General features: G+C 37.2%; 3 protein-coding genes across 3 annotated transcripts; 1 reads left to right on the forward strand and 2 right to left on the reverse strand.

Annotated features, from left to right (window-relative positions):
* Nucleotides 1–5798: 5798 nt before the first annotated feature.
* On the reverse strand, nucleotides 5799–6866 carry LOC144630967 (neuropeptide FF receptor 2-like). The gene has a single exon (XM_078489320.1). The coding sequence runs from the start codon at nucleotides 6864–6866 to the stop codon at nucleotides 5799–5801; it is 1068 nt and encodes a 355-aa protein (XP_078345446.1).
* A 4190-nt stretch (nucleotides 6867–11056) lies between these two features.
* Nucleotides 11057–12351, forward strand: LOC144630102 (uncharacterized). Its single transcript, XM_078488390.1, has one exon. It carries the CDS (start codon nucleotides 11091–11093, stop codon nucleotides 11940–11942), a length of 852 nt encoding a protein of 283 aa, XP_078344516.1. The 5' UTR covers nucleotides 11057–11090; the 3' UTR covers nucleotides 11943–12351.
* A 4833-nt stretch (nucleotides 12352–17184) lies between these two features.
* LOC144630556 (uncharacterized) lies at nucleotides 17185–18053 on the reverse strand. Its single transcript, XM_078488917.1, has one exon. It carries the CDS (start codon nucleotides 18050–18052, stop codon nucleotides 17288–17290), a length of 765 nt encoding a protein of 254 aa, XP_078345043.1. The 5' UTR covers nucleotide 18053; the 3' UTR covers nucleotides 17185–17287.
* Between the last annotated feature and the right edge of the window lie 1451 nt (nucleotides 18054–19504).

The raw sequence follows: 19504 nt of genomic DNA on the forward strand, positions 1-19504 counted from the left end.
TTTTGAGAAGATTATTTTTTTCTTTTTTTGAAAATAAGAACCTGTTTTAGAATTTTAGCCCAAAATGGTTCTTATGTGAAGGGTGCTTAAAAATGAAATTTTAGCCTAACAGGTTCTTAAATGTTAGGTTCTTATACGCGGGTTTTGGTAGTTCGGTGTTAAAAAGAAAACTCACTCTGAAGCGCTGATGCTCTGTGGTTTGAATTCTTTCTAAAGGATTGGAGAACCAGGAAAAATATTTAATTTTCGATTACTTGTTTGTATGGCATTGAACAGAGAAGGCCAAGACTACAGCAAGATTAGTGAAAATAAAATACAATTACTATTTTTTCGTTGGCCCAAATACTGCAAAATTTTAGATGTAAACCTGGCCTGGGTCAACTTGGAAGTTTTAACTTTTGCATCCACGACGGATGTTTTTAGCCGCTGTTTTTAATCTGAATAGCGACAACGTGCTTGGTGAGTGGTTGGAAAAACCCTTGAAACCTCAGATGCTGTATTACTAAGACCAGTGAACTTAATTTTTAATTCTCATATTCATTGCTTTGCAAGCCAACGTTTGAAATGCCATATGAATAGTAAATAATCTTACTTAAGTGCGCTTGTCAAACGTTGCAAAGTTTTTTTTTATAATACTTGAATTTTTTCCTCAAAACATGAATGCACTGTGACTTTAAATCGGTTTTTCATCTTTGCAAATTTGTAGTTGATTAATATGGTTGGCGGGAAATCGGTACAAAGGACTTTTAATGCAACGTAAATTGAATATTTAGAGACAACAGACAGAAAGGGAGAGAAAACTTGTTATTGTTGGAAGCCATTATTACTTTAATAACTCATGAAATTTCTCACGACTGTGAAAGTTCAACTGATCATAAACTCATTTGTTTATTTGACCGGAGATAAAAACAGCTTGACTTCTTTCCGGTATCAAGCTCACAGCTTTGTTTAAAAATATCTACAACATGTCGGCTATACATGTAAGGCCAAGTAAAAAAATACAAATGTTTATCGTCCCCGCCCGCTTCATTTTTTGGGGGCCGCCTCTCTTTTTTTTTATTATTTGTTATTGAAAAAGTTGGAACGAACAAAAACTAACAGGCGTTAATTTCACTTTGTTCGTAGTTGAAAATTCTGTAAGACATGGCTTTCGTCTGCGTTTTAATGCGAACTCATGCCAAAATGTTAAAGCCGGACGAGAACATTTGTTTTTTACGTTTTACTTGGCCAAATAACACATGGCGCAGCTGTCGTTTTCATAATAACACGAAGTTGTTTTTCACGCCGCGGGTTCGCTTTATACTCACGTGTAAATGTTTGTTGAATCTAATTCTAAACTGTAGTTTTGTAAACAACTCAAGTGTTTGTATCAGGTGCGCCCTCCTTCTTGAAAGGCGATTGGGGATTAGGGAGGGGGGATGGGGTCCTTACTGAGAGTGAAGGGAAGAGAAAAAAACGAGGAAAAATAACAAGCGAGGGCCTGTAAATTTTTAACTACAGTTTTTTTTACAATTTTTAAGACCCCGCTTCCCTTCCTCGCACCAATAACAGATAATTTACAGTATTTAACGAAAACATGAGGCTCGCAGACACGATCAAAACATTATTTCTTGTGTTATATAACTAAATCTTAACTCACGTGTAATGCAATTTTACACCTGTCCAGCTTCCGTATCTACTTAGCGTAGAGCATAAAAAGAATTTAAAAACACTGCAATCTCAGTTCACATTAATCTTGAGATTAAAGAGATCAACATGGAGAAGGGAACACGAGCCAGCAAGATTGGCAGCCCGATATACGTACACGATGCTACATCTTCCAGATATTTTGACAGTTTTTATGGACATGTTTACCCCGCCATTGCTAACGTTTCTTTAGTGGACAAAAGGGCAATTCATTTTAGCTCCCTTGCCGCCAAGCGAAAGGATTTCGCGGGAGAAATTGCCCCCTCCGAGAACGCAGCTCAAGCAGTATCCAACAAAGACAACAGAGAAAACAATTTCAAAACAACACTCGCTAAGCATCTTGCGAAGAAGCGAGAGGAGTCGAAGGAGAAAGGTGGAAAAAAAGAGGAGAAGAGAAGAATATTCTTCAGAAGACGATGACGCAAATAACGGAACAAGAGAAAGAGAGAGTTACAGGGAACGAAGAAGGAAGAATAACGCTTCGGCGAAAAAGTCGAGAGACGCGAGGAAAGCCCGAGAAATGGAAACACAAATAAAGGCAGCTTTCCTTGAGAGGGAAAACCTGAGAATACTTGCACAGCTTATGATTGTCCAACAGGAAAATGCGTGTTTAAAACGAGTTTTGCGTGTTAAAATGTAAAAAAAAAAAACGTTTGACTTTGAACATTGTCAGATTTGTACTGAAGCAGTGTCATAGCTAAGGCGTTTGGAAACTCCACTTTTTTTTGGTATTAAATACAATGTCTTGTCGGCGCCATTGTTTAAAAAAATACCCTGATATCACTTTGTAAGCTTCCGCTTGGGGCAGAAGTCTTTGGGATGCTTTGTATTTATTGTTATGACGGTTGATATTTTGCATATCTCATTGTACTGAAAATTTAATCAATTAAAACGCTTTGTATATTCTAAAAATTTGCCATTAAACAGTTGAGAACATGTTTTTTCTTGACCTATTGTTGAATGTTTTACTCATCTAGCTTGCTTGTCCCCAGGCGTCCCTCCTTGGCTAAAGCGCGGTGCGCGTGGACTTGTGGGCTTGTCGCAAAAGCCCCGCGCTTTTTCCCGCGCTTTCTGTTTCGCGCGCCTCAATGGCAAAATGCAACGGCGCCTGGCGAGGGTGTTCATCCAGTGCGATCGTCATGCCAGAAAAATGAAACTCTTTCGACTTGTCACGCAATCTAACCTGTAAGTGACTACATATTGCGTGACGAGGTACGTAGGAGGTTAGATGAGGATATACTTGAGTAAAACGGTTGATAATCGGCGACTAACCTAACGCAATGCTGTCCTAATTGACCTTACCAAGTGGGCCAGTTTTGTCATGAAAAGGACTATAACGTGAGTAAAACTTTCAATGGTGACAAATGATTAACAAGGGACCCCGATGAAATTGTGACATCATAGAAGTACCTTTCAGACTAAACTAGATAATAACAACCTATTCCAACCTGGCCGAAAATTTTGGCTTTCACGTGACGTCATAAAATTCTAAAATCCAGAATCGTAAGAACCCTGACTTATCTGAACAGCTCAGGTATTGCAAGAAGTGTTTATCTGAATATTTACTTGTTCAAGGGGGTGATCTGACCGCTTTTTGAAGCAGAAGTGAACTCCAGATATTTTCATTAATTCTCTGCGCCATGTTGGTGCCCAAGCAGTTGGGCACCAACATGGCGTTGCCATACTGTGCTCTCTAAATTCATGTGAAACATTTTGACGGACAACTCGAATATATATATACGGAATACCGTACAGACCTGAGACTTGGACAAGTAGTTTATAAAGTAATTTTCTACAACCTGTAGTATTTGAGTTTTTGACTCAATAGAGTTGCATTTATTTTTTTTTGCGGCGTGACAGTTGCGTGACAGTGAAAAACCACGGAGTAAATTTGAAATTATAAATGATTAATAGTTAATTAATTCTTCACTTGCAGCTGCTTCAAGGTCTACCATTACTTTAAAACAATAAGCTCGGTTTATGTTGGAAGCATGTAAATACATCGTCCGCTAGTGAACCGTTTTGCAACTCCTCCCCAGGGTCCTTTCAACGTTGCTTTTCAAAATGACGGAAAAGGCGCCATCTTGGAAAATAAAACTGTTAAGACCTTGGACTCGAGTATAAAGCCAGCACATAATAGGAAAAAAGAACCAGCTCAGTCAATTCGTCTAAAAAAATTTCTTGTTGGATGAAAAGGACGCACTAGTACACTCCTTCGTTCACAATGCGATGTGCCGTGGCCGTACGGAATGGACCAGCTGTAATTTGATGGCCGCTTTTCAGCAGCCGCCAATCATTGTAAGACCACGTGTTCCAACCAATGGCGCCAACCCAACCACTTTTGGCGGGAAAGTTACTAGCACTCCTCCAAGGTGGGCGCCACATGTGTTTGACGTCACTTGTGCGCTCGCGTGAATAGGCTCTGTGACCAACGTAGCTTGTGTCACGCAACTTGTAACGGGAAAACGGTTTGACACCATCAGGACCAGAGGATATCCAGTTGCCATGGCAATCGGTAGCGTCCGCCATTTTAGTTCGCTTGTGTAAAAAAAATAAAATAAATAAATCATCTTAAAACATATTCCCCTTTCGTTAAAAGGCTGCGATGAAACACTGCTTTTTATCAGCGTTTATCCTTTATGGCTATGAAATTTAAGCAATATTTAATACTCAGTCTGACAATAATCGTTGTCTTGACTGACAGCCAAGATTAGTAAATTTAATTCGCCTGGTGATTCTTTTATTGCGTTTCTCTTTTGAGCTGTAAGACTCTGTATGGAAGCCGAGACTTCAAATCGAGTGTGCATGATGTTTTTTATCACTCATCTATGAGTAGGATATATCCACTGTTTAATGCTCAAGAAAACAGATACATTAGGACCATTAGAATTTGAAGTCTAGATTCGTGTAATATGGTCATCAGTGCCAGATATTAAAAGTGGACTATTTCAGTTAATTTGCAAGACGATATTACTTACCTTTGAAAAGTTGATATAAAATGCTATAAAATACTATTTTCCTAACTTAAAACTAGAAGAAAGCAATCGAAGAAATGTAGTTTAGTTAAACGAGAAAATGTTGACTTGAAAGCCAGTAGTCTTATCTCCTTAGAAACAAATACAGTAATTTAGGAATGGTCTGAGCTAAAATAAGCCGCCACTCGTGAATAATTAACAACATCTGCATTATTAATAACAGGCATTCACACCTCATAGCACGGGCACTCCAAGCGTTTTTGTTAGAGTTACATTTATTAGACGAAACAATAAAAAATACTAGAGAAATAAATGACAAATATAACAGAAAGTTTGCTCTGTGTTTTTGGCTAAGGGATTGTGATAAACACAGTGACGGACTACGTGAAGAGAGTTGTTTGAGGAAAATAAGAAAATATGAACTTTGTATATTTTCTTCTTATTGCCATTTTTTCCTCGGTGCGTTAGCCTAATCAGCCCCATCAACCCGAGGTAAAAAAATGTTATTATTATTATTATTATTATTATTATTATTATTATAATAAAATATTATAAAATTTGTATATTTTCTTTTCAACCGCATACACCTAAGATTCAAGTTTGTATGAAAAGTACTCAATAAAGTTTATTAAAAGTTATTATTATTTTTATTGTTATTATTATATTATTGTTGTTATTATTATTATTATTATCATTATTATCATTATTATTATTATTATTATTATTATTATTATTAATATTATTATTATTATTAGTAAAGAAGCAGTGACTGAGAAAGATCTACTCAAAGTAGGCATTGGCAGATTCTGCTCCTAAAAGTGGCATATTATGCTACTAGCAGTGCTCGAAATTTTGCCAAATTATGCCAAAATTATGCCAGAATTCCCAAATTATGCTCCTGATTTCCGCAATTATGCTCACAAAAATGACGTAGATTTGTACATAGAGGCGCACAATAACGGCACCAAATTGTGATGTTTTTCAAATATAATTTATTTGTGTTTTATGGCAGTTTGTCTCGGCCTTCAGCTGTCAATACTACTATTAGCGTAGCTAAAACACGCATTGCAAGAACATACTACCTAAATTTAATTTATTTCTGTAGAAAATACACCATATTTCCTAAATTTTATGAATTTATGCTCCTCCAGTTGTAGCTTGCCAAGCCCCTTTTGCCAGGTTTACGTGATTTATAGGTTGCACACGATTTGCATCATAATGGCGGCGACAGCGGGAAAACACGTGCCCCAAACCACAGCAACAACAGAATTTAAAAAATAGTTTCCTAAATTCTGGGCTAAAAAATGCGTAAATTGCAGGGTTTATGGAGGAGCTTGACGTCTGCGCCAGGAAACACCAGATCTGCAGTTCAAAGTTGTTTTCACTGTACACTCCATAGACGTTTAGCAAATCCACAAAAAATTTCGGCCCCCAACATAAAACAAAGCCAAGAACAGCTACAACCATCAAGCGAGTTGATTTTACTTTAGACTTGGCAACCGCGCCGTGAATTGTTCCATTTTTGCTTCTTTCCCATAAACTAACAGCAATCTTTGTGTAGCCGATGAACATGTACATTAAAGGAATAACAAACGCCAGCAAAAAGTAGATTGTTTTGGAAAGTTGAGTTTTCCAGTCAGAAGGCAAATGACAGAAACTATATTCTTTACACGTTTCAGTGTTATTATGTTCTTTGGAGCAACTCACTCGAGAGTCTGTCTTAACGCTGTAAATAAAAGGCGCAGACGTTATGAAGGCGTAAGTCCAGATTGCGGCTACCAACATTAGGTAAGTCTTCAAATGTCTTGGCCCCAGGCTCTTAAAAGGTCGCAAAACGTTTCTGTGTCGGTCCCAGGTAATAGCGACCAAACTGTTAAAAATAGCCGCTGCACATGCAAGGTCCATGAGGACTAGGGCCTTACACGATGAAGAATTTCCCTTCGAGGAATGAATGCTCCAAAATACTGGAACAGTCACGTGAAGTAACAAATGAGTGACTGACAAATGAAAAATAAGAAAGCGTGAAATATTTTGCCGTATCTTGCCACTTCGAAGCATTACAAACACTACCATACTGTTAAGAACTGCTCCACAGGAAAGCAAAACATAGTAGGCGATGTACCAAGAGTAAACAAAGCCTGAACGATATTTAGGCGAAGGATTTGTTTTCCTCGTGATATTCCAAGTTTCTTGTGTTTGATTCATTTTTTGTAACAATTTTTTTCCCTGACTTTTGACACATTAGCACCGTTGGCAAAACGAGAGAAAACTTTGTTTTCAATATCAAATGTTAAAAATTTGAATTTCTCACTGCCAAAGCACAGTAAACTTAGAAGACCCACTGAAGCGTTAATTAAATTCGTTTGAACTGCGGGTTCTATGTCATAGTCATATTAACTTTTCTCTAAATATTCCGGAAGCGGTTTTTGTGAGCAGCTAAGTAACTAGACTGATTCACGGCGAAAAATTAAGAGCATGGTCACAACAAACAAACAAACTTTAGATCAAGAACAATGAAATTTAATTATAACGCTAGTGGTTCTGTCTTTCACCCGTGAAAAATGATTATGTTTAAATTGTTTTGGGTAAATAAAGTAAGTGCTTTTAGTTATATTGTTATTAATTTACTGTGCATTTTAGTTATAGCTGACAGTTTCCCCTTACTAAAAGCAAGTGCTCCGTTTAAATAGAGTTTTTGCCACCGCGAATTAAAAATATAATACCGTAATGGTCGAAAATTTTAAAACAAAATTAATTTTCGACTCACTTAAATAGTAGGCTAGCCGATGAAAATTGTTTTTTAAAGCTTACGGAATGTCGAGGGAGAATTCCGGAAGAAAATCTGTCAAGGTACAAAAGTTGTCATCCAAATGTAGAGTCGACCTTTCACCGACATTGAGAAAAAAAACAACTAATTTCCGTAAAAGTTGTCCGAAGTGTGCAAACGGCAAAAGATAGATTTACCACCGATTTATTGCATGAAAGTTACGAATTTTAGATGCGTTCGTGAACGGAACCCAATTTAGCGCAGCGACGTCCACTTTAATTTTAGAAGCAATCAATCACAGGCCGGAAAAGTGAGACGGCAATACCACGAAATATAAACGGCTCGCGCATAAACAAAACTTTCAGAAGATCGCGATACAATTTAAAAATAAAAGTCGGAAAGAACAACCAGTGACACAATCATTCTTATTTTAAATTTTCAGGAAATCTTTAGTTTTTCTGTTTTATTTCAAACCCGTCAATTCCCAACCCCAACCTTTCTCTTTCTTTAAAAACATCTCTACGAAATAAAGGGTCCGCATAGCGTACATGTATGGCTGGCTTAATTACATGTTAAAAAGATCGCATAATGCCAGAAAAAAGGTAGCATTGTCATATAACTCTATGTAAGTTTTCCTCGTACCCATCCTGCCGCGATGATCAACCAATAAACAACTCTTTATAAATTAAAAGGTTAGATTTCCTCGACAATTCAAGCCTAGCTTAGCCCATGGAGTTCTTGCTAACGTATGGAGCATGGATTTACATTAATACAAAATCATTTTAAAATCTTTCTAGTTCTTGTCGAATGATGTGATTGACTGAAGATCTGTACAAATTGTCTTTTTTTATGAAAAAATGAATTAAATATTAAGTAAAACAGTACAATTAAATATGGAGAGTGGCTTCTTTTACAAGGGCTTAATTTATTTTCTGTTTTCTTATCGCGGGAGGCCATTTTGTTTTTTTTTTCTGCACGTGCAAACGTTTGATAACTTGTGATGTTTTTCCACGATTCTGTAAACATCTGTGGAACAAATCTCAACTTTCGCTGTTTATAGAACAGGATGCGAAAACACCTTGCTTACTTTCCGCTAACCCTCGCGTGATTTGAAAATAAAATTTCTGCAGATAATGTCAGCTTAAAATCTTAATTGATACCCACGTGTTTCGTAAAAGCACGAAGTTATTTTGCCCACGTAATTTTTTTATTCCCGCGAGATTCTTACAAATAAAATGCCTTATTATTCAGTATTTATGTATGTAGAAGATTAAACAGTGTTTGTTGAATATAACGCTACTAATTTCTCAGGAAAGGAAACTGATTTTAAGTCTCTTTACTGACATCTTATATTAAAGGCAACCCAGCTTTTCTGTAGCTTTTATTAAACCAAATTTTAGTCAGTTGAAAGAAACTAACCTTCAGTTAGTGACTTTGTCACACACCGTATGCGAGAGTAAAAAAAAGTTAATGAGCCGTATTCATGGTATTTTATGACAATGAAGCGAGCAAATGCAGTATTTTATATAAAACGTTGCATAAGATTGCCGGCATATCAAAAATCCTTGATAATCTAACTTCAGAGAGGATGAGTTGATTTCGAAATTTTATTTGACTCCAGTAGCTCATTTAATAAACTTAAAAAAGGGTTTGGTTCTAAATTCAGATTTTTTATTATTTGGGATCAGTTGCAAAGCTGTGTGCGTGCATGCTCAAACTGAAAAATATATAATTATTTTTGCTCAAGTGTTTTTCTCTTTTTTTCTAAAATTTTCATCTCACGTTTTCAAACACGCTAGAGCCATTAAAAAAGCTTGTTATATAACATAAAGTAAGCTACGTGCATGAAATCACAAACATCATAACGCATAATTACTAAACGAATGTCGTAATTTTGCTTTGGAAGAGGAGTGTGTGTGTGTGTGTGTGTGTGTGTGTGTGGGGGGGGGGGGCTTGCGGGAAAATGCAGGCAAGAGTGAAACAACGGTTCAAATTAAGCTTGAGATTAGATAAAATCATTGAAAGCATCTGGGAAAGAAAGCGGGTAAACGAAGAAGCCCCGTGAAGTATATATTTTTTTTATAAACTTCGCGACAGACGTCATTTCACAATAACAAGATGTTTTTGTTTGTCGCGTGATCACTTTCATTGCACGTGAGCATCTAAAAAATCTAAAAATATAATATTTTAATGTTTACATAGGGAGAGGGGCTTAAATAAATGTTTGTTGAGTATAAGGCCAATCGTGAAATTCTTCAAACAATTCAAGTTTGATATCTCTTAGCTTCTCTATATTCTGTCGACTTTAAACAATTATTTTTGCATTTCTATGCTTTAGCCAATCTCTTCTAACTGTGTTTTCAGCAAAGAAAATAATTTTATGTTATCTACCTAATCGTTATTATGTAAAATTGAACAATTTAAATATTACTCAATACAAAATAAATGATAAAATATCACGAGTAATACTTTTTCGACAGATAAGCGAGTCCAAGATGTTGAAATTGAAAGACGGACCCAAAAGGATTTTTTTTATAAAAAGTATTTCGATCTAGATTCCCAATAATCTCTTTCCAGTGAAAACCAAATAATGTACAAATTCAATTAAATTTGCAAATCCAGCGGCCTTCAGTGGTATATTTATTCCGTTTAAATAATTAAATAACTTTCTGTGTTTATTTCTCAGTTCTTTTTTTAACCATTTGGGATCACTTGCCTAGCTGTGAAAGGACTAAATAAAGAGATAAGTGTTTTTAACTTTGTTCCAGAATGTTTAACTCACGTGTTGCAAAAGTGTGTCAGCTACAGGCAAAAGGCTTGTTACATAACATATTAAGCAATCTTCATCCTCAAAAACGATCAGAAAAACAACTTATCAGCACGCAGACGTCATTTCAATTATTATGATTATAGCACGCAGTTGTTTTACCTGCGTGCTTTTCCATGCTCTCCGTGAGCCTTACATTTAAAAGACTTCTAACAATTTTTTCTGAATATAATGCTAATTCTAAGTCTCCTTAACAAATCAAGTTTGGTTTCAGCTCCCTTAGGTGTATAAGATCCATTTTACAAATAAACCTGGCTGCGTTTTTTAAGAACTGTATTTTAATCAATTAAAATCAATTGCAAGGCTGCGAATTAACTTAAACGATAAATATTTTCCTCTATCTTTTGAGAGTCGATTTCACGTTTTCACGAAGCCACGTGAGAGCAATTATGAAATAATTGTTATGCAACTTTGAGCTTAGTCACGTTATGGTTAATACGACAATTTGTTTAACGTTCCAGGGGGAGACGTCCATGCATTGTTAGGCGAAAAAACAAGAACGCTACGGAGTGTAAAAACAGTTTAAAGACAAATTTTGATTTTAAACATAGATTGGGAGAGAAAGGAAGAAGAACTGTGCATATTTATCAACTTTATATTGCTACTGTTAGCAAGTAAATGCAAAGTAAACTTGGCTGTTTATATGTCCTTTTAAAAGCAACTTTAAATGAACCTCCCCCCACCACCTCTTATTAATTGCACAGGAACTTACAGCATAACACGAAAACATGACAACCAGCAAGCAAAACACGATCAAAACATCATTTCTTGTGTTATATAACGAAATCTAAACTCACGTGTAATTTTACACCTGCCCAGCTTCCGTTAGTTCCTGATGCAGCGCTTAAAAAGAATTCAAAACACTACAATCTCAGTTCACATTAGACTTGAGATTCAAGCGATAAACATGGAGAAGAGAACACTAGCCAGCAAGATTAGCAGCTCGATGTACGTACACGATGCTACATCTTCCAGATTTCTTGACAGTTTTCAGGGAATGTTTCGCCCAGCCAATGCTGATGTTCCTTTCGCGGAGAGAAGAGCTATACTTGATGACCGTCTAGGAAGTGACAAGCAAACAAGAGTCCGTCTGTTATACGATGAGCTACTGTCATCAGCAAAAAACAACTCATTCCAAGTTGGCAGTCAGCAGCGAACACAAGAGGGGAAATCTCCGAGAGCGCTGGCGTATAAAGGCGGGAATTACGGTGGGCCACAAGACTTGAAACTCTCATCGCCTTTCTACGTATTCACGAAGAGCACAGATTTAAGCTCCCCCGCCAAGATAAAGAACTTCGCGGGAGAAATTGCCGCCTTCGAGAGCGCAGCTCAAGCGGTATCCAACAAAGACACCAGAGAGAACAATTTCAAAACAACGCTCGGTGAGCATTATGAGAAACGAGAAGAGTCAAAAGACGAACCTGCAGAAAAGAGGAGAAAATTAGAAGATTCTTCAGAAGACGATGACGCAAATAACGGAACAAGAGAAAGAAAGAGTTACTGGGAACGAAGAAGGAAGAATAACGCTTCGGCGAAAAAGTCGAGAGATGCGAGGAAAGCCCGAGAAATGGAAACACAAATAAAGGCAGCTTTTCTTGAGAGAGAGAATCTGAGAATACTTGCACAGCTTATGATTGTCCAACAGGAAAATGCGTGTTTAAAACGAGTTTTATGCGCCAAAATGTGAAGAACATTTAAACATTATTTGATCTTGATATATTAAACTGTGAATTGCGTTTGAAAAGCTTCGGCCTTTTGTAAATCTATTTTTTGCTTTTCTTTTCAAGGAAAGGAAAACATTGTTATCATATAAATTCGTTGTTGTTATATAGTTGTACATCCTGTTATTACAGAGGTCTTTGAGCAGCTTGACACTGCGCGCCATTTTATGCGCCAAAATGTGAGGAACATTTTGTGACATTTGTTATTTTATTGTTTATAAATGTATTTTCCTGGTATAACTATGCCTGAAGCAGAAGTTTTTGGGCTGCTATTTAAAGTTATATGACTCGATATTTTAAATATCATGAGAAATATCGCATTGCCTTCAAAATGTAATAAATCAGTTTTAAAACTTTGTATTACTGATCTGAAAATTTGTTATTAAAAAGTCGAGAGTATAATTATGTTTGCTCGATCTATAGTTGAGTTTTTAATTCTTATTTATTGAGGACAAATGAGGATTGTCTTGAGGTCATTCTCGTACCTCGAGTCTTCGTCCCTTCTGCGCAGGCTCGACCGCTGGTCAAAGGGAACGAAGGCCCTGGGTACGAGGATGGTCTTGAGGTAGATTGAGACGTTGAGACGGTTGGTTATTGGGGACTAACTTCCCGCCATGCTTTGTGTCACCTTAACAAGGTGTTTTGTGTCTTCATTACAAACAGCTGGAAGTGTGTTAAACTATTTTTGTCTTTAAAAGGATTTATTTTTATTTTCAATAATAACAACTGCTTGTTTGGTTAACAAGGGACTGCACATGGAGTTGTGAAATCATACAAGTAAGCTTTTAGTAATTCCTTAACAATAAAAGGTTATTGAGCAGATTTCAAATAAGTGCCGTAAAACTAAACCAAAGTAGTCGCTCTGGCTAAAGGACACAGACAATGCAGTGATTCAACCCACGTAGCCGGCACGAAGCGCGGAAAAATGTGCGCGAGCGAGTCCTGATTGGTTTTGGTTTTACTTCTGAATGGCTGAGAAAGTGGCGCGAGTGTTTTAAACTAATCACTGAGCGTAGTAATGCAAAACCAAAGCAACCGCGAATCGAATCACTTTCGACAATCACATGGAAACCGCTCTAATCTGAAGAGTTACAACTAAAGACACCTCTAGGTAGAAACCTTTTAAAAAGGTAGGTAGAAACCTTTTAAAAATACTTGTAAATGGCAACCTATGGCATGAGAAAAGTACGCTGGGTAAATTTGAAATTGTTGAATTTGTTCACCATTAATTCTCCACTGAGGCCAGACACGAAAGTTTATTGTTACTTTAAAATGTTAGTTCTGTTCAGTTTAGATGGTATGGTGTTTTTCAAATTACAGCTTCTTTGATATGTTTGAAAGCTTTTCTTCCTTCATGTGGGAATCCGAGGCGGCATCTTGACAAGTAACATCGAGAAGGCCTTGGGTCAAGGTTGTGGGTTCGAATATGTGACTGAAACAATAAAGGTTTATACAACGCAACCTGGTTGAACAAAACATTACAAATTGAAAAGGGAACTAGCTCATTCATATATACAAAAAGTTCCTTGTCAGATGATAAAGACCCACTAGTACACTCCTTCGTTCACAATGCGATGTGCAGTGGCCGTCCGAAATGGACCAGCCGTAATTTGATGGCCGCTTTTCAGCAGCCGCCAATCATTGTAAGACCACGTGTTCCAACCAATGGCGCCAACCCAACCACTTTTGGCGGGAAAGTTACTAGCACTCCACCAAGGTGCGCGCCACATGTGTTTGACGTCACTTGAGCGTTCGCGTGAATAGGCTGTGTGACCAACGTAGCTTGTGTCACGCAACTTGTAACGGGAAAACGGTTTGACACCATCAGGACCAGAGAATATCCAGTTGCCATGGCAATCGGTAGTGTCCGCCATTTTAGTTCGCCTATTTGAAAAAGAAAAAGAAAGTAAATTATCTTATAACTTATTTTCCTACCGTAAGTGAATAACACTGCTTTTATTTCAGACTTTTTGCCTGTAGATTTTTAGCTATATCTGCTACTCAGTCCTTAGCTGATTAGTGATCGTTGTCTTAACTCAGTGACAGTCAAAGCATTGTAGCAAAATTTAATTCGCTTGATAAAAGGATACTCCGAAGATAAGATAAGATAAGATAAGATAAGATAAGATAAGATAAGATAAGATAAGATAAGATAAGATAAGATAAGATAAGATAAGATATTTATTTGACGTGGAACTCCAATTGGCTAAAAGTTACTTTACAGGAAGCCCACAAATAAGACTTTGCTATTTACTCTTTATTCGTGGCAAGGAAACTGAACTTTCATATGGAGTGTGCATATGGACATCAACCTTTCTCGTTTGCAGGGAGAAATTAAAGATAAATAAGAATTTCAAACGTAGGTTCATCCAATATAAACGTCAGTGTAACCGATAGAGTGGAATATTGCTGTTATTATTTAAAAACTTTCAGATTATTTGCAGAATGATAGCTCTCACCTTTTGATAACTGATGTGAAATGCGTTCTTTCTTTCTCTCTCACACGCCAGACAAGCGAAAAGGAATGAACTTAACTGAAAATAGTAAATGTTGACTTGAAAACCAGTAAAGTTGTCTCCTTAGAAACAAATAAAGTAACTTAGGAATGGGCTGAGCTAAAATAAGCCGCCACTTGTGAATAATTAACAACGACTGCATTATTAATAACAAGCATTCACACATCGTAACACAGAGACTCCAAGCTCTTTTTTAATAGACAAAATAGTAAAATATACAAAATAGTAAAAAAAAAAACTAAATGAGGAATATGTTAGAAACGATTTATGAATAAAACTGCTATTAAAACTTTACTGTAGCTCCAAATCAGGTCGAGAGGTTCTTAAACAACATGATATGTTAGGCCTTATAATTTTTGGCGGTATCTTTTTTCTCCTCAATACATGCGTATGTCTTATCCGGATAGTTTAGCGTGAAGTAGTGCGGGATATTGTGCAGGTTAATTTGCATTATTGTTTGGCCAACAGGCCCAAAGGTCGCGTCAAAATACAAGGTAAAAAGAGTAAAGGTCGCGTTTGAGCATAGTGGCCCATCAGGACGTAGCATTAATCTACTAGGAGTATTTCTACTCCCCCCTGGATGGGATGCTAATCCTTCGGAGGGTTACCCCAAGCATTATATTCGCCAAAACCCATTTATACGCCTGGGTTAAGAGAGGCACTGTGAGAGAAAAGTGTCTTGCCCAAGAACACAACGCAGTGACCTCGGCGGGGAGTCAAACCCGAACCGCTCGATCCGGAGTGACTGCATACTAAACCATTGCGCTATGGGACCTCCCTGACAAAATACAACGGAATGATTGAAAATATAGCCAAACTGGCTAATAATAGACACGTTATTAGAGATACTTCATTGGAGACTAAATACGTTAAAGTGATATACTAAAAAAAGACTTTATTTTGGCGTCGATAGTGTTAGCACACTACTGTGCTAACTGTGAACACTGTAAATCAACAAACAAATATTGCAGATACCTAGCCGAGGTCGTTTGCAGATAAATAGTTCGTTAAAGTACTTCTGATCAGTGATAAACAGATTAGCGTTTGCTAAATATCGTTTTTTAACGTGTAAGCTCCCGGGACTCCCAGATGAAAGCGAAGGGTATGCTCGTCGGAAAATTTGAATTAAATTGATAAAGCCTGCGATAAACTCATCCTAAGCCATATCAAATAAATGAAAATACGCTATTATTCTTTGTTTTGACATGCAATAAGTGTTGCAGATGTTTGTTGCAGCAGTTTCTTGTACACATGTAACATGAAATGGGATTCATTCGCGCCCTGTTCCGCCACAGATGGTAAAGCAGTGAAAAAAACATGTTAAGCGAATAGGGAAAGTCGTAGGTTCGAATCCCACCTGAGCGACTGAATTTTTTGAGCGCTCCTGATTTACAGTGCAACATTATCATTTATTTGTTCTAAACTAATATCATATCTGTACCCGGGGGGGGGGGCACTCAAAAAAGTTTTATACGGGGAGGCTCCGCCCCAAGCTTTTACCCCTTACCCTTTTATATACTATTTTGAGTACTATTTTAAAGTGCGTCTGTTCGAAATATTTTAATTAAAGGCCCCTTTAAAAACCTAAATGACGGATTTTCATACCCTTTCATATACCAAAACTTGTGAAATCCCTACCCTTTTATATACCTGAAGCCTGAAAAAGGTACCCCTTTCGGGCGGAGCCTCCCCGTATAGGCCATTATATGGAGTACCCCCCGGGTATCTATATAGCAGTGATCAAGGGGAGTGGAGGGGCCATCGTGCAACAAACATGGTGCTAGTGTAGAAGACAATGGCATATGCGAGAATGAGTCTGTGATCATTATATACTGGCTTGCGGTCTCCCCTGCGAAATGTGCACTCGATTGCTCCAATATGTTTCTTCGGGAAAGAAACGAAAATGAGCACTCGAGCGCTCTCATATGTTTCTTTGGAAAAGATCGAAAAATGTTCCATAACGTCCGTATGGCGTGTGAACAAAACTCGGACAATCTTCGGAAATCTTCGGTCCAGAAATTATTAAGAGTGTAAAGTTGCTAAAAACAAAAAAGTTGCTCGAAAGGGGAAAAAGTTGCTCAAAATGTGAAAAGTTGCCAAAGCGTTGCCATGCAAGCTGTAGACATCTCTACGAGCTACATAATCGACCTCAGTGTTACTTTTAAAGGTTGCTTCTTGGCTTACTACATAAAGGAAGAAAAGCTTTTCAAACCTGCGGCCGACTAATCAGTGAAAAGAGGACTTCTACCTCTTCTACTTTGAGGATTGTGAGTGAAATTTCCCTTCAGACCAGTTTATCTTCTCGGCAGGTTAATTCCGTTCATTATAGTTCGACCTAAAATATCATGTAGTTTTTTGTTATAATTTCAGTGTAAATGATCGAAATTGGGGTGCCCAGAGTTTTACCTGGTGTTTTTCGACGAACAAGTACAAAATTAGTGTTTTGTTTTCATTGTTAATAGTTTATCAAACATGTCAAAAAAAGGACAAACATTCTCCACTGTTTAATGAATATTTCTCAACTGTATTTTTACAATGTGTTGATAACAATTGAAAAAATTATTGCGATATGCAAAATATCGACTCGCAACTTTGTAACAATAAAAAGCTGCTCAAAGACCTCTGTAATAACAGGATGTACAACTATATAACAACAAAGAATTATTTAACAACAATGTTTTCCTTTTCTTGAAAAGAAAAATCAAAAAATAGATTTACAAAAGGCCGAAGCTTTCCAAACGCAATTTACAGTTATATATATTGAGACCAAATAACGTCACAGTCACAAATGTTCTTCACATTTTGGCGCATAAAACTCGTTTTAAACACGCATTTTCCTGTTGGACAATCATAAGCTGTGCAAGAATCCTCAGGTTTTCTCTTTCAAGGAAAGCTGCCTTTATTTGTGTTTCCATTTCTCGGGCTTTCCTCGCATCTCTCGACTTTTTCGCCGAAGCGTTATTCTTCCTTCTTCGTTCCCAGTAACTCTCTCTTTCTCTTCTTCCGTTATTTGCGTCATCGTCTTCTGAAGAATCTTCTAATTTTCTCCTCTTTTCTCCAGGTTCGTCTTTTGACTTCTCTCGTTTCTCATATTGTTTAGCGAGTGTTGTTTTGAAATCGCTTCCCCTGTTGTCTTTGTCGGATACTACTTGAGCTGCGCTCTCGAAGGCGGCAATTTCTCTCGCGAAGTTCTTTATCTTGGCCGGGGAGCTGAAATCTGTGCTTTTCGTGTATACCGAAAAAGGCGATGAGAATTTCCACTCTTGTGGCCCACCGTAATACGTGCTTTCATACGCCAGCGCCCTCGCAGATTTCCCCTCTTGTGTTCCATGCTGACCGCCAACTTGGAATGAGTTATTCTTTTCTGATGACAGTAGCTCATCGTATAACAGACGGACTCTTGTTTGACGGTCATCAAGTAAAGCTCTTCTGTCCGCGAAAGGAACATCAGCATTGGCTGGGCGAAACATTCCCTGAAAACTGTCGAGAAATCTGGAAGATGTAGCATCGTGTACGTACATTGGGCTGCTAATCTTGCTGGCTAGTGTTCTCTTCTCCATGTTTATCACTTGAATCTCAAGTCTAATGTGAACTGAGATTGCAGTGTTTTGAATTCTGTTTAAGCTCTGCATCAGGAACTAACGGAAGCTGAGCAGGTGTAAAACTTCACGTGAGTTTAGATTTTGTTATATAACACAAGAAATGATGTTTTGATCGTGTTTTGCTTGCTGGTTGTCATGTTGTCGTGTTATGCTGTAAGTTCCTGTGCAATTAATAGAAGGTGGGGGGGGGGGGGGAGGGTGAAAGGTTCATTTTTAAAAAGTTGCTCTTAAAAAGACATACAAACAGCCAAGTTTACTCTACATTTACTTGCTAATAATTGATTAATATGCCCAGTTCTTTTTCCTTTCTCTTCCTACTTATAAAACTTATGTTTAAAATCGGAGTTTTTGAATTTTGTACGTTATCTGGTTTTCACTGGAAAAAGATTAATGGGAATCTAGATCCAAATACTTTTTATAAAAATTTTTTTCTGGGTCCGTCTTTCAATTTCAACATCTTGGACTCGCTTGTCTGTCGAAAAAATATTACTCGTGATATTTTATCATATATTTTGTATTGAGTAATATTTAAATTGTTCAATCTTACACAATAACAACTAGGTAGCTAGCGGTACAATCATTTTCATTTCTTTGCTGAGAAATCAAACTTGATTGTTTGAAGAACTTACGATTGGCCTTATACTCAACAAACATTTAGAGCATATTTACTTGCAACATACGGGTAAAGCTGTCGCATTAATATTTGCCCGTTAGAATTTTTTATTGTTTTCGAGCTTAAAAAAAAAATTAAAAATTCCAAGGGCCGGGCAATTGTGTAGGCTCCTCACCGTACGTAAAAAGGAAAATATTATATTTTTAGAAGCTCACGTGGGAATGAAAGTGCTCACGCGACAAACAAAAACATCATGTTATTGTGAAATGACGACTGTCGCGGATTTTGTGGAAAATAACATTTCACGGGCCTTTCTCCGTTTATCCCCTTTTCTTTCCCAGATAGTTACAATGTTAATCTAATCTCAAGCTTGATTTTGAACACTCTTGCTCGTGTTTTCCCGCAAACCCTTCCCCCCTTCACCTTCCCCCCCCGCCACACACACACCTCTCACAAAGCAAAAAAAAAACGACATTCGCTAAGTAATTATGCGTTATGATGTATGTGATTTCATGCACGTAGTTTAACTTTATGTTATATAACAAGCTTTTTTGGCTTTTGCGTGTTTGAAAACGTGAGATGGACATTTTACAAAAAGAGAAAAACACTTAAGCAAAATATTATTTTCCCTGGTTTGAACATGCACGCACACAGCTTTGCAACTGATCCCAAATGATAAAAAGATCAAACCCTTTTTTATGTGTATTAAATGAGCTACTGAAATCTTTATTTTTAAATGAAATTTCAAAATCAACACATCTTCTCTGAAATTGGATTATAAGGATTCTTGATATGCG

This window comes from Oculina patagonica, chromosome 11 (genome assembly GCF_052425735.1).
Source record: "Oculina patagonica isolate OP01 chromosome 11, crgOcupat, whole genome shotgun sequence".
Classification (NCBI taxonomy): Eukaryota; Metazoa; Cnidaria; class Anthozoa; order Scleractinia; family Oculinidae; genus Oculina; species Oculina patagonica.